The sequence below is a fragment of the Synchiropus splendidus genome, chromosome 13 (assembly GCF_027744825.2).
Source record: "Synchiropus splendidus isolate RoL2022-P1 chromosome 13, RoL_Sspl_1.0, whole genome shotgun sequence".
Lineage (NCBI taxonomy): Eukaryota > Metazoa > Chordata > Actinopteri > Syngnathiformes > Callionymidae > Synchiropus > Synchiropus splendidus.
This window is the reverse complement of record NC_071346.1, coordinates 5,553,402-5,567,859: the sequence shown is the minus strand read 5'-3', so window position 1 is coordinate 5,567,859 and position 14,458 is coordinate 5,553,402. Positions and strand designations below refer to the sequence as shown.

Here is a 14,458-nt window from a genome sequence, read left to right as displayed (position 1 = left end):
ATTCAGATTATAAAACATCAAGTTTCATGGTTTCATCAAACTTATCATCTTCAATGTGAGTACATCACATTATGGTCGGAAGTGTGAGTTCAGGCGGAGCCGGTCCGCTCCACGTCCTTGTCACTGGTCCTCGTGAGTCATAAATCATTGCGACCAACGCGAACTGACAAGTGAAACAGGACGACGAGTAAACAGGAAGCAAAGTAATATTAACGGGGGGCGGCAGGTACTGACCACTGCAGCGCGCGGGTGGACATAATGTTGACTCAGAAATACGGGCTCCAACAACTGTTGACTGATCGAAGGGACGTTAGTGAGGAAGAGGAGGGTGAGGAGGAGGAGGAGGAGGACCAGCGGAGCGACACCAGTGAACATGGCGGCTCCGCTCCAGAACGCCGTCGCCGCCGCTGCTGCTCCAGCTGACCGAGCGTCGCGCACCGCAGTCGGGTAAGCTCCCGCTCCTCCGCCGCTCCTCTGCAACCTGCTCTCCGGAAGCCCAACAGTCGTTCACCTGCTTCTCTGCGACAGTGGTTCCGGTCCACCTGCCGCGGCACCGTTATTTGCAGACCCGGAACAAGTTGTTTGTTCGCCGCTTCCAGGAAATAAACAGTTACGAGGAATGTCGAGCCGCGCGAGCGCCTCTGGTCGAACTGGGTTTCACCGACGAACCGGAGAGACGTCGCGGAGTTTTGCTCTGACGTCATCAACGATCGAGCGAGTAACAGAGGAATGAAACTTTTCAAATGTAATTGACGTGAATGTGAAGCTGTTTCACGCTAGCGATTAACCGCCTCTGGCGTCATCGCCGCGCACGCCCGTATTTAGTACATCGGTTTATTTTATTCGTCAAAGTTTGGACTGAAATACTCATTTGAAAGTGGCGTTTGTCGCTTCGCCGTTGTTATTACGTCAGCACTCACGGTCGTTTCACTTCCGGTTTCAAAATAAACGAATTTATCAAGCAAACCTCACTCAAACTACGTTATAATGTTATATTCAGCCAACAGTTTTATTAAAAAGAAAAAATAGTGAAGATAACAGTAAATCATTTTATATATTATATTACATACATGGTAATTTTAATAATTTATTGATTTTCTGTATTTGAGTATAATGGATTTCTGAATGATGATCAGGGTTCTGGTTGTAGAACATTTCCGACCTGACCGGGCCCGAACTCAGCAGAACCGCTCTCCATATAGATGCACCTTCAATGCTCTGCGGTTCTGCAAGTGTTGCCCTGGTGCTGGTTCTGTCTGTATTGACTCGGCTCAGTCTATGTTGACCTGGTGCTGGTCCTGTCTCTGACCTGGTTCTGTCCTCCCTCCCGCGGTGCCGGTCCTATCTGTGTTTGCCTACGTGCCTCAGGCGGCCCTGTTATCGTTCTGGGTCTGAGTGTTTGCTCCCCCCCCCACTCCCCACCGTGAACTTTGCAAACCGTTGCGACATGGTTCAGGACTCGGGCCTTCAGTCCATGCAGACCCAGGTCCAGAGCTGGAATGTATGTAAGAGCTAAGCATGTGACCTGCAGCTCACCAGGTGACCAGGCCTGAGTGGCTCCGGTCCAGAGAACCACGTGAGGTTCTTTAATTCCTGAGGTGGGGGTGAGGGGGACGGGGTTTGCTGCCTGGTCCAAAGCAAAGAAACCACAACTACAAGGAGGAGACCATGGGGCCGACCCAGGACCAGTGGGGACTGGCAACAGATCTGTGATGAGAAAGTGCATTACAGATCCGAACACTGTCGTGAACCGGTCTCATCAGAGACCTTGTTGAACCTGGACCGTCATCGACCCAGGTCGGCCTCACAGTGGGAAGAGTCTCGGGTTCCCACACCAGGGTCTGGGAACGCAGCAGGTCTTGCTGTTGTTGAGAACTCTCAGAGTGAGGAATCCACTTGTCTGGCCCGGACCTCCAACATCTGTGCCCGAGACTCACGTGAGAGTTTTCAATCCGACCCTGCCACTCCCTGTGGTAACTCTTGTGTCTGTCACACCTAAACTAGTCCAGGTCAAGCATCGAGTCCCACATTCCCTCCCACTGATCTGTTGCCTGTTGTCCACTTCTGGCTATTTCAGACTGAAGCTTCAGCACGGAGCTGCTGTGGAGGTTTCCCATCATGCTCTGCTGTCCAGGTATGTCAACTCTCAGCTGGCTAGGATGTGTGGGACTCAGTTGCGCAATGAGTTGGACTCAGACCAGAAAGCCATTTACAAATGGAATGTCGAAAAAAAGTTACACAAAGTGAAGATCAAACTCACTAAGTAAGCATCCAACACTGGGGTGAAATTCGTCCACCATCACTGCCGAGCAAAACCTCCATGTGACAGCTTGTTTTGAGTCTCACACTCTTGGGCCCTGCTGTTCAGTGGGTGTGTGTAGACGTGTTGTGGGAGGAGACAGGGGAGGAGTGAGCCGGCCTGTGTGAGGGGGGAGGGGACTGAGGGAGAGAGAGGATTTGTGGCATGTAGTTTGTCAGCTGTCATTAGCACGGATGACACACACACACACACACACTTGGATGTAATCGCACTCAGGGAAAACAGAGATGTCAGTCCGGTGTGCTGACCCGGCTGGACGGTCCCGGTCGGCCTGGAGGAACGTGCTGGAGGTGAGTGACAGAGAAGCTTGACGTAGTTCTGAACGATTGTAGTTGTCCCGGTGAGCTGGGGCGAGGGCCGGCACTCGGCAGGTCGTCGAACATTGGGAGCAGTGTTAGCCCTCATGTGACCGTCGCTGTCTCACTTGGACTTTGTGCTGTGGAGAGTGTGGGGGGTAGCTGCTCCGGCAGCAGGTAACTGCTGCGTCACCTGAGGTCTAACAAACATCTGAACTCTCGTACCTGATCAGCTGGAGCATTATGACCGCCTGCCTCTGCTTGTCGTGGAGGGGGGGCGGGGGTCTGATAGGAAGGGGTCAGAGGTCAGGCTGACCGCACGGGCAGATGATATTCCTCAGTCAGAGTGGAACTCTTCATATCATTTGTGTGAACCCATATACTGGTTCTGCTAGCTGTGGTCTTTGACCGGGTCGGGCTCGCATCAGTGTTCACTTGACACCATCCTGTTCTCTGCTGCTCGCTGAGGCTCCGGACTGCTTTCACTTTCCTTCTCCGGGCCCCTCCTCCTCTCACCTGTTCACCCTGATTCATTGTAACCCTCTTATATTGTTGCTGCAGAATTAATTCGTTTTTGTTGACAACATGGCTGCCGGACAGGTAGTTAGCAATCCCTCCCTCTCTGACACCAAGCAAGCAGGTCAGAGTGAAAGCGTCCTGCTTGATTCACACCTAAATGCCACTTTGATTGTCGGCTCCTGGTTGAGAGTGTCGGGGTCAAAGGTCAGCGTGTGTCAAGGAAATTTCTTACTCATTCACAGATGCAAGCGTTCAAACAACAACCACTCGTTTCACACGTTGCTCGAGAGCTGAGGCGCTCGGCATGTGAACCTTCACCCCGATGAGTCAGCAAGACGTCTGTTCCGAACTCAGATTTCTTCCCACTCATGTGGTTTTTCTCAACTCAAGTCCGGACTAGTTTGAGGCGAGTCGATGTGAGTCCATGCTGTGCGTGCGTGTCGGGCAGCAACATCATGATATTGATTTTCCTCTCCACCATCGATCAGCCGCTCGCATTACAGGAAACAACAAACTCCAAACTGGCCTGTTGTTGTTCCCGCCGTGCGACAACGGCCGGTCTGTCGCTCAGGATTGGAAACACCAGGGAACTGACTCAGTTTCCTCCCTGCTGGCTTGTCTTGCAAAGTCATGTGAAAAGCAGCGGTTTTTGTTCTCAAACTATGGTTTTCCAACACTGTATTTTCATTTCCCATTCAAATGTTTTAGTTTTTGTTCCTTGTTTCTTTTTCCTTTACTGTCTGATCTTGAGTTGCGGCTTGTTAGCGGTTAGCATGGCTGGTCTTGGCGCTGGTTCTCTGGTGACACTCAACGCATCTGGGCTCCGGCAGATGTGCCAATATTTGTCTTCCTCTGCGGGGTGTGAGGCGGCCGGCAGGTCTTCAGGTCAAGACTCAAACTTGACTCTGCTGGTGTGCGAGCCAGAGCGCGGAGATGCTGCTCAGCGCCTGGAGGAAGAGCGTGTGTGTGTGTAAGGGTGAGTGGGGGTGGGGTGGCTGGTGGGGGGTCAGCCAATAGAGTGAAGTGGGTCAGTGGGAAAGTGCTCAGCGCAGAGTGACTTCTCAGTTTGCTCTAAATTCCGCCGGGTTGTTGTCGGCCACATTTCTGTACACAAGGGCTCCGCATGGCGGCGACGGATCAGAACCGAGCCAGAGAGTGGCAGGGCTCTGTGTGTTCTGGTCCAGCTGAGGTGAATTGATTCTTCCCGAGCGCCAACGCCGCTGATGTCATTGGTCACATGGTCAGGAACCGCGGTGGAAGCTCGGCTGGTCTTTGTGAGGGTTGGCTGTCACAAATTTGACTCTGGATCAGGAACATCTCGTGATCCCTGAAGTACCTGCAGCAACACGGGTTCTTGTTGACAGGTGATGGCCATGAAAGAGGTTCAGTACTGTCGTGTCTTTCCAGGTGCTGATCTCCTATAAACATGAGTAGCGGGCTGGACGACCTGGAGCCCCCCGGGGGGGCAGAGTCTGGGAAGAGGAAGGAATGTTCTTCGGAGCTTCACGGGCCGAGGTGAGCGTCAGCAAGCTTAGCGGGAACCTTTCTTTCAGTTCTTCACTTGACAATTGTCCGTCAGCCCCAAGCGCAGCAGCGAGCGCAGGAACCGCGAGCAGGAGAACAAGTACATCGAGGAGCTGGCGGAGCTGATCTTCGCCAGCATCACCCACATGGACGACCTGAACGTCAAGCCTGACAAGTGCGCCATCTTGAAGGAGACGGTGAAGCAGATCCGGCAGATCAAAGAGCAAGGTCAGTCTCAACTCCACGTAACCCTCCACCAGTCACATGACCGTTGGTTAAATCCAAGTTCAACCACTAACCACTGCTCAGTGAGACTCAACACGTTGCTAGGCCTCCTCACTTTGTCTGCCCTGCAGTCACACGCTGCACGCCGTCCTTTCAAAACAACAGCTGAGAACACACTGACACACACACTGTCACACTCTCACCCGCTCGCTTCATCACCGCCGGCTCACAACCTGATCTCCTCTGATGGATCCTAGCTTGGACACCATTTGTAGCTCTGAGTGGAGGAGCCGGATCCAAACTGTGTGTGTTCTCAGTGAGGTTCTTATCTCCCACTTCTTATCTGCTTCGACAGAAAAGGCTCCGGAGGCCGACACGGAGACGGTGCAGCAGGCCGACGTCTCGTCTACGGGACACAGCGTCATCGATAAAGACAGTCTGGGACCGATGATGCTGGAGGTGAGTCCAGTCTTATCACCGGGGCAGAGGGTAGAGGTCAAAGGCCTCCACACGGTGAGGGAGAAAAGAGAGGGGCTTACTTAGCAGACCACCACTAGGGAGGAGGTCCTTGGGACTGGAGCACAGGTGGATCCAGGTTCGGCTGGTGTCTGTTATGGCTCAGAAAAGACAGCTAATGTGGCGCATCGCACCTCCCTGGTGACCTCTGACCGGGTCATGGATGTTAGCCGCTGCGTTGAAACTCCGCCTCTGTGACGAGGGGAGGACAGAGCCGTCGGGCGGCAGGATCAGTCTCCTTACAGGGAGGGGTGACAGGTGACTTCTGCAGCGTCATGCTGACTAGGACACGTTTGGTTGCACGCTGCGGCGCTAAGAACATTAGCAGCAGTCTTCTCTGTCTCAACGGGATCAACCCCAGATCAGTGACGTCCACCTGAGGGTTCGACACCACGAGTAAAAATACCTGACAATCCAGATTAGAGGAGACGCACATGTCAGCACACACACACCCTCACGCTGCAGGGAGGGGAAAGTTCTCCTCAATTTGATTTTGTTCTGGAGTAAAGGGCCGACTGTTCAGCTCACTGTCTCCCTGCTCTCTGGTGCTCCCTGCAGGCTCTGGATGGCTTCTTCTTTGTGGTCAACATGGAGGGCAACATCGTGTTCGTGTCCGAGAACGTCAGCCAGTATCTGCGCTACCAGCAGGAGGAGCTGATGAACACCAGCGTCTACAGCGTGCTGCACGTCGGCGACCACGCAGAGTTCATCAAGAACCTCTTGCCCAAGAGCCTCGGTCAGTCTACAGCCTCAGCTTCAGGTCCGGACTCCTGCTCACAGTCTCCCCCCGCTTCCTTCTATCCAGTCAACCACAGAGGCGAGGCGTCCAGCAGGAACAGCCAAACCTTCAACTGTCGCATGTTGGTGAACCCTCACGGCGACGGTGACGCGCGTCCACCGGCCGACCAGCCGGATCCATCTCAGCTGAAGTACGAGACCATGCAGTGCTTCGCGGTGTCCGAACCCAAGTCCATCAGAGACGAAGGGGAAGGTAGAGTCACGTGAACTGTGTGGGTCAGGTGACTGGTGCGTGTCTCGCTGACTGGACGAGTCTGATGCAGATCTGCAGTCGTGTCTCATCTGTGTGGCCAGAAGAGTCCCTGTCAAAGAGCGGCCAGCGGTGGCTTCATACGAGAGCTTCACCACGCGGCAGGACCTCCAAGGTAGCCAAACATCTGCTCCTGCTTTCCCACCCAACCTCAGGACACACTGGGCTCTGTTGATTCTGTTGCTGGTCCAGTTCACCTTCGGCCGTAGTTTGTGCCGCATTTTTGGAACAGTAACTTGCGGGTGCCGTTGGAGTAAGAACACTAGTGCAGCTCCTTCATTCGCTTGTTTCCACCACAGGGAAGATCACCTCCCTGGACACCAGCCACCTGCGTGCGTCCATGAATCCGGGCTGGGAGGACCTGGTCCGGCGCTGCATCCAAAGGTTCCACCTGATGAATGACGACGAGACGTCCTTCGCGAAGAAGCACCAGCAGGACGGTGAGGAACGCAGTGTTTGGCCTGCTCAAGTCCTCTAGATCAGGGGTTCTGAACCTTTCTGATCCTGGGGCCCGCCTTTCCCAGAGCAAATGGACCTGGGGCCCATTCAATAGAACAGATTCATGACTCTTGATTTCATTTGTGATCAATAACCATATTTAATCTACTTACACGTAAACAACACAAAACCTGGGTAAATGACATGAAACCATGGGATCATTGCAAAGACATTTATTTATCATCGAAAAGGCCAACCTGCAGCAGAACCAGGTGCAAGTCATGTTCATCAAATTTGCTAAAGAAAAAAACACTTGATGCAAACTGTTGAGAAAATTGGAAAAACTGAATGAAATTCTGAATAAAATAAATATAATAAAACCATGTCTATCATTAAATAAAAATAATATATTCTATTTAAACTCTTGAGAAGATATAAGTGAAGTGTAAATTAAAGTATTGCCCTAAAATGATAGTTAATTTTCAAAACTGCTTCAACAGTGCTTTCATGAACAGTTTTTGCTCTTGTGGGGGCTGCATCACTTTCTTTATCATGTTTTCTTTTCAAGATCTTCTCCATAGTTGGTGACTTGACAGATTTGCAGCTGTCAAGTCAATTCAGTCACACACTACTGCCACATGTATTAAAACTGAGCGTCTTGCGGCCCTCACGACCCAAAAACGAAGAAACTTCTAGTGTCCCTCTAGGAGGGCCCCGGCCCTGTAGTTGAGAATCACTGCTGTAGATCTTCAAACTTCAGCTTGGACTTGTGATTTTTGTCTGCAGTCATGAGGAACGGCATCGCCTTCTCCCCCCTGTACCGCTTCTCCCTGTCAGACGGAACCTTGGTCTCGGCTCAGACCAAGAGCAAGCTGGTCCGGTCCTCGGCCACCAACGAGCCGCAGCTCTACATGTCGCTGCACATTCTACAGAGGTAGGTGTCCATGACGTACCCCGCTGTTGCCCTCACTCCAGCCCACCTGGAGGTTGAACTCTGGCACTAAAGTACCGTCACCATGTCAGTGGTTCTGGTCTTGATCCTCTGGTTTCCTCCCAGGGAGCCAGTTGGCTCTGCCTCAGACGTCTCCGGTGGAAGCCACGGGGCAGCTCCTGCCGGTACTTCACCAGAAACCAGCGTCTCCAGCAACACCCCGCCCACAGCCACCAGCACGGCCAGCCACAGTTTTGGGTGTCGCAGCTCCGCCTCTGCCCGGGCGCCCACCCCTCAGGGAAGCATTCACAAGCTGGGCAGCCCGGCAGGTCAAGGGAGTCCCAGTGTCACCTCAGCGGCCATGTTGTCTCCCCGTCCTGTCCGCAGTCCCAGCAGCCCTCAGCGGCCCCCGAACCTCCCCGGGGAGTTCTCGCCTCTCTCCGGCCTGTACTCGCCTTGCAGCAGCACAGGGAACCGCTTCAGCGACTCCCTGCAGGCGCTGCAGGCCCTCAGCCACAGCGTCACTCAGGGACCCCTGGAGAGCTCCAACCCTGAGGCCTGTGGTCTTCAGAGCAGCAGCGGCCAGCATGCCAAAGACGACCTCAGCTCCAAGGCAGACTTGACGGACGGTGAGCGCAAGGACGCTGACAGAACTCTGGAGGAGCTGCACGACTCCAACTGTCTTCTGAGCGCCAAAGGCCATACCAAGCTGCTGCAGCTCCTCACCAACAAGTCAGAACCTGAGCCGTCCTCGCCGCCCGCGCCCGGTGAAGACCGCGGCGCCAAGGATTTGGAGGACGGAGGCGCCGGCGCACCGGCCGGACCCGTCAGTTCCTCCTCACTGAAGGAGAAGCACAAGATCCTTCACCGGCTGCTGCAGAACTGCCCATCCCCGGTGGATCTGGCCAAACTGACGGCCGAGGCCACCGGGAAGGACCCGGCTGGGCCCGACTCGGCAGCTGAGGACAACATGGCCTCGCTGACTGAACTAGAGCTGAAACAGGAGCCGGTGAGCCCCAAGAGGAAGGACAATGCCTTGCTGCGCTCTCTGCTGGACCGGGATGACAACGGGATCCTGGACAAGGTCATCAAGACGGAACCGACGGACGGGCCGAAGCTGTCCACCGTCAAGACCGAGAAACAGGAAGTTGTTTTCAACATGGCTGAGCAGGTCAGTTAGTGTGGGAGTGTCTTGACTGTGTGCAGGTGTGAGGCTGACTCGGTCGTGTCTCTCCTCAGACCAGCGACCTGGACGACCTCCTCCACGACCTTCAGAGCGGCGGTCAGCAGCCGGCGTTTCCCCGCGGTGCTACAGCCTCGTCATCAGACAAACAAGTGGTCAGTGACTTCATGCAGATGATGGACGGCAGCCACAGTCGCTCCCCCAGCCAGCAGAGGGCGTTTCCTCCTGCGGGGCCACATGGTGAGTTTGGAGTGGAGCTGTGATCTTCAGGTCTCTGACTATTAACTAATCACTATTGTCTCAGCAGGGTTCTGCCAGCCGCCGGACGCCGGCATGGCTCCCTCTCGTCAGTTCCACAGGAACAACAGCTACTCAGGGACGCAGCCGCAGGGCATGATGGGAACTCTGAACCAGATGAGCAAGCAAGGTGAGAAGGAGATGAAGCTCCCGCCTCTCTCCACGTCCATTGATCCATTCTGCTCTTCTCCTGCAGGCATGCTGGCGAACACGCCCTCTCGAGGGTCCATGCAGCCGGTCTGGGGTCCACAGGTTCCTCCCGGGACACCATCAATTATGGGGTCAGGTCGTGTGGTCCACAACATGAACCCTGGTATGAACCCACGAGGCGGCGCGGGACCCGGCGTCCACATGCCGATGATGGTCAATGGTGAGTCCACGGAGGCCCGTGACGGAGGATGGTCGCAGGTGTTTACCTTTTCGGTATCGACCCATCAGAGATGGAGATGACAAGCCACAGCTACTCCCAGCACCACGGGCCGCCCAATCAGACGGCTCCATGGCCCGATAGGATGATGATGGATCCCTATGGTGACCAGAGCAGGTGTGCAGATCAGTTCCCTGTCAGAAGCCACGCCCCTTTTTTCTGCTAATGTTATTTGCCGTAGCACCCAGCGTTTTTCAACCGGGGTGCCGGTGCTCATGTCTCCGGAGATAGAGGTGGGCTATATGATGACATTAAATCATGACAGTTAGAAGGTGTTGAGGAGCAGCCAAGGTGAGGAGATCACATGGATTCACTGACATTCTTTCGCTCCACTCTACTGTAGAGCTCCAGTGTGTTGATGCGCTGATCTGTTGCTCCTCTTCCCACACACTCACAGCCAAGAAGCTGCTCACATGCGCAACTTCCTGCTGTTTTTAGACCGGATGCGCCTCTAACTTGACCGCACACTTTCACCACAGAACCATGGGGGGAGGGAGGGAGGGATCATTGTCGCAGCCACCACACCAAAGACTGTCTGCACCGCAAAGCTAACAGAGCTAACAGAGCTGACAGAGCTAACGGCTAACGTGATGCCTCACTGCAAAACTTTATTGATACTCATGGACTGTCAATGTTTGCGAGTGTCAAAAGTTTGCTTTGTGGTTTAAAAGTAGGCGAAAAACTAAATGCACAGCAAAATATATGTGATCCAAAATGTGAAGAGAGAAAGATTTATTGTTTTTATGAAGCAAGTTCAGGCAAAGAATGCTAAGGAATAGTCTGGAAACTGCAATAAAATTATGCAAAAGAGAAGTGGCTAGCTAGCCGTGGCTAGAAAGAGGTTGAAAAACACTGAGTTAAGCAATGCTCCAAAGATGCTTGAAACATTAGCACTTTATTTGCCTTTTTTCTAGTTAATACTTTTATTAATTGTGTGTTGTTCAACGTGTCTAACCCTGAGTGTTGCCAGGTTCGGGGTCCATCAGGAGGATGGGATGAACTGCTGCGCTGAGGTCCAGCCTGATGAGGGGATGTTGCTGAACCAGCTCTGCTCCGTGCTGAAGGACTATGAGGGCTTGGAGGAGATCGACAAGATGTTGGGGATCCCTACACTGGCGGGACAGGTGAGCCGGTCTCCTCCAGTCAAAAGTCTGGAGTCTCTGACGTGTTTCCTCTGACAGGGCCCACTGATGGAGCAGGAGCAGTTCCAGGGTTCCTCGCAGATGAAGTCCCCCATGTACGGCCAGCATCACGGCATCCAGCCGGGGTACGGGGGTCTTCCTGCTGAGGGGGGTTACTATGGCTCCTCCATGGGACAGCAGAGGATGTCGGGCTACTCACAGATGATGAGGGCGGCAGGCGCCTCGGGCCTCCGACCTGCCGGGATCAGACCAGGAGTCACGACCCAACCTAACACCCTGAGACTGCAGCTGCAGCACCGCCTGCAGAGCCAGCTGGTGGGGACGCCTCTGTTGAGCGGGGGGTCCAGTTTGTTATGGACTCTGTCAAACTATTGTGAATTTACAGAACCGGCAGCCGATGATGAGTGACAACATGAACCTACCGCTCCGGACCAACGCCCCAAACCAGGTCTGTGCCTCACGATAGCGGGAGACCGCCCGGCGGGTCTGTGACGGCTGCTCTGCGTCCTCAGAGTTCACTCAACGCGCAGATGTTGGCCCAGCGCCAGCGTGAGTACCTCAGCAACCACCTTCGCCAGCGGCAGCAGCAGCAGCAGCGCGCCATGATGATGCGGGCGCAGGGCCTCAGCGGGGCCAGAGGGGGCGCCGCACCCATCCCAACACCCGTTGGAGTCACCAATCCGCGTCTGCCGCAGGACAACCAGTTCCCCTACCAGAGCTCCAGCTACGGTACCGGCCTGCCCTCGCCCCCTCCGCCTCACCCCACCTCCTCCAGCCCCTTCACCTCCCCCTCCTCCCCTGGCCATCAGCTGGCTCCCCAGGGCATGATGGGAAATGTAGAGTATGGCCCACCCTCACAGCATGCAGGCTTCCTGTACACAGGTACTTGAACCGAACCAGTGGTTCCTCTCATGAACTTGTAGCCTCTTGTGACCCGGAAAGATACAGAGCTATGTCGCGCCAGGTTCCGCTGGAACTTTGAGATCTGCTGGTTCAACTGTGGAGGATCTTTAGAAGAGACCAAACCGCCATGTCTTCTCCACAGGACCGTCAAGTCTGAACCAGCAGGATGCAGTTGCAGGTTTCACCTGTGGGGGCAGCACCCCTCACAGCCCTCTGATGTCCCCCCGGATGGGCCAGAACCAGCACCAGAACCATCCTCCGCCCAGCTACCCGGCCCGGCCCGACATGAACGGCTGGTCGCCACACACCAACATGTCCGCTAGGTAGAGCCTGTCCCTCCATTATGACCCCTTTTATTTCACCGTCTCCAGAAACCAAAAGTCCAAACTATCATTCCAGCATGTACCAGCAGCCTCAGTTCTCCACGCGCTCCGGCGCAGGAATGTACCCTCACAGCGGTAGCATGAACATGGGCGTCGGAGGTGGTATGGCCCAGATGTCGGGGCAGATGAACCCAGAGCAGGTGAGTGACTCTGCTCTCAGTCTGTGAAGATGGAGTGTGACGGTGTCCTCTGGCGCAGGTGAACGACGGGAGTCTGATGATGGAGCAGCTGAGCTCCATCGACATGCTGACGCAGGAGACCGACGGCGTGAGTGACACTCGCGTTGCACAACATCAGGTGTTAGAGGGTGCTATGCCGCTTAATACTGCTCAATAGAATTGGAAATGATCGTCAACTATCACACAGAAGAAGAAGAAGAAGAGGAGAGGAACGTAGCGACAGTATCACAGTTGTCCTGTTCCTTCTTCATTTGTAGAATTTCTGCTGACATCGGTGTTGATGAAGAGGAACCATGAAAACGCCTGACATCATCAGCCCAGCATGGAGCCGTCGTGTGAGCCAAGACGGACGTCCTCGCTCTGACTCAACTGCTCTTGCCTGACTTCACCATGGTGGGACTTGAACCCAAAACCAGTTTGTTTCTTCAGGAGAAACTCTGTCGACTCCCCTGCTGGTGTAGAGGTTAGCAAAAACACCTAGCTGGATACCAGCGTTGTGCAAATGACTACAGTCAAGAATCTTACTCCCTGGATCTCAACTTTCCCCGACGGTAAACAAATATGGTCACGTGACTTCGGACGTGAGCTGATGCTGGCAGGTTGTTGGGTGTGTCCACTCAAACAGTGACACAAATGTACATTTCCTGGTCAGAAGACGTTAAAAAACTCAAATGTTTTAACAGGAAAATAAAGTGGGCGGATCCTAAACCGTGCACTGTTGTAGCTGAGCGACAATCAGAGTTCTGAACTCTCTCTGTCAGGGCGTCGTTTCATGTGTCGAGTCAGAGTTCCGTCTCCAGATCGCAGGTACTATTTAAAAAATATAAACTGTAGCAACAGGAAGTCGCTCTTCATCAGTCGACAAATTCAGTCTTGTTTGAAACCTCCATGCTTCTACTGACTAACAACATATGTTGCTGCGTTTCACTGTGTTATGCTAATTTGCAAATGTATTAGCATTTAGCTTGTAGCATCACTTCATGGCCAGTTAAGTTCCTGCAACTTGTTTCTGTAGCTTTGTTGTGGAGCGCGAGAGCGTGGAGCCAGCAGGTGTATTTTGGTACTCACGTATCCATAGCGTCGATAATCATCCTAAAATCGCTGACATGAATGTGATCTAAACCCTGATTTCCTCCCGATCAATCTGTCGTGTATTTATTTTAGTTTTTAATATATGATGTCAAGAGATAAAAATGTAAATGATGATTCCTATTTTGGTCCACAAGACGATCTGAGCGACACGTTTGAGCCTGATGTCACTTTGTGCTTGTTAATTTATGATCCTGCTGTAAATAAAAGGTTTTTATTCTTAACTTGTCGTCTCATTTGTCGCACGTCGACTGTTGCGTGTTTCTGGATGTGGTTGTTGACATTATTAAAATGAAGGCATGTTGCTGGGCGAGCATTAGCTTGAAGCTAACATAGCTTAGCCTGTTTTTGTGTTGAGTTTTTTCTTTTCCAGAACTATGCAACATTGTTTTTATTTTTATGTGATCAATGATAACCTAGGAGTGACGCAGATGCGAGATAAAAAGGTCATGATGCCACCTATCGTCATAGAGATGTCATTACATAATTCTGTTCAGATTTCCACTGTTTCCAGACGATTCTTATATTTTTGTATACATGACTTCAGTTCTGTCTTTATTTCAATTCGAAGATGTACGTTGATCTTTAGGTTTAAATGATGCAAAATTTAGACATTCGAAAAACATACACTGATCAAACATGTTAGATTTTTATTTAACTTGAATATTATGATGCAATGTCATTAGGATGTGACATTTTAAAACGTATTTTAAATGTTTAGAAAATATTTCCATTTTAAAATATCTCACTTTGCTCACAAAACATCCCACCATATTGTAGCATTTAAAAAATTACAATAAACATTTTATTTTGTTTATTTTATTTTTTGCACTGGCGGATTATCAACAGAAAAAAAACCCAAAACATTTTTCTATTTGTTTTTACCCTATACTCCTAAATATGTGTATATAATTATAAATATTATAATTATTTTGGTTTATTTTTTATTCTTTTAAGCAGCGCTCGGCAATGGAAGGCAAACCTGTTTCCATCTGAAGCAGATGCATCTTATTAAGGATGGTAACCCTGGGTCCGGGT

The 14,458-nt window shown here is 52.3% G+C and overlaps 1 protein-coding gene across 4 annotated transcripts; it reads left to right on the top strand.

The window, feature by feature from the left end:
- Positions 1-52: 52 nt before the first annotated feature.
- LOC128769066 (nuclear receptor coactivator 2-like) lies at positions 53-13,638 on the top strand. Of its 4 annotated transcripts, XM_053882350.1 has the most exons (23): positions 53-447; positions 2,078-2,134; positions 4,543-4,650; positions 4,715-4,887; positions 5,240-5,343; positions 5,959-6,136; positions 6,206-6,391; positions 6,462-6,563; positions 6,748-6,888; positions 7,673-7,820; positions 7,944-8,988; positions 9,057-9,240; positions 9,308-9,427; positions 9,494-9,667; positions 9,736-9,841; positions 10,695-10,848; positions 10,906-11,181; positions 11,252-11,314; positions 11,379-11,748; positions 11,912-12,092; positions 12,169-12,292; positions 12,351-12,419; positions 12,589-13,638. In XM_053882350.1, the coding sequence occupies exons 3-23, from the start codon at positions 4,562-4,564 to the stop codon at positions 12,598-12,600; spliced, it is 3,999 nt and encodes a 1,332-aa protein (XP_053738325.1). In that variant the 5' UTR covers positions 53-447; positions 2,078-2,134; positions 4,543-4,561; the 3' UTR covers positions 12,601-13,638. The 4 variants fall into 4 exon arrangements, with proteins under 4 accessions (XP_053738325.1, XP_053738326.1, XP_053738327.1 ...); XM_053882351.1 differs by lacking the exon at positions 2,078-2,134; XM_053882352.1 differs by lacking the exons at positions 53-447; positions 2,078-2,134 and adding an exon at positions 2,451-2,610 and having other exon boundaries at positions 11,379-11,595.
- Positions 13,639-14,458: the final 820 nt, after the last annotated feature.

Bases quoted from the DNA above. Each gene is read 5' to 3' on its own strand.
- LOC128769066 (XM_053882351.1), top strand. From the start codon at position 4,562: ATGAGTAGCGGGCTGGACGACCTGGAGCCCCCCGGGGGGGCAGAGTCT. The intron at 6,137-6,205 runs GTCAGTCTACAG...CCTTCTATCCAG, and splicing joins CCTCTTGCCCAAGAGCCTCG to TCAACCACAGAGGCGAGGCG. The intron at 9,668-9,735 runs GTGAGTCCACGG...TCGACCCATCAG, and splicing joins CATGCCGATGATGGTCAATG to AGATGGAGATGACAAGCCAC.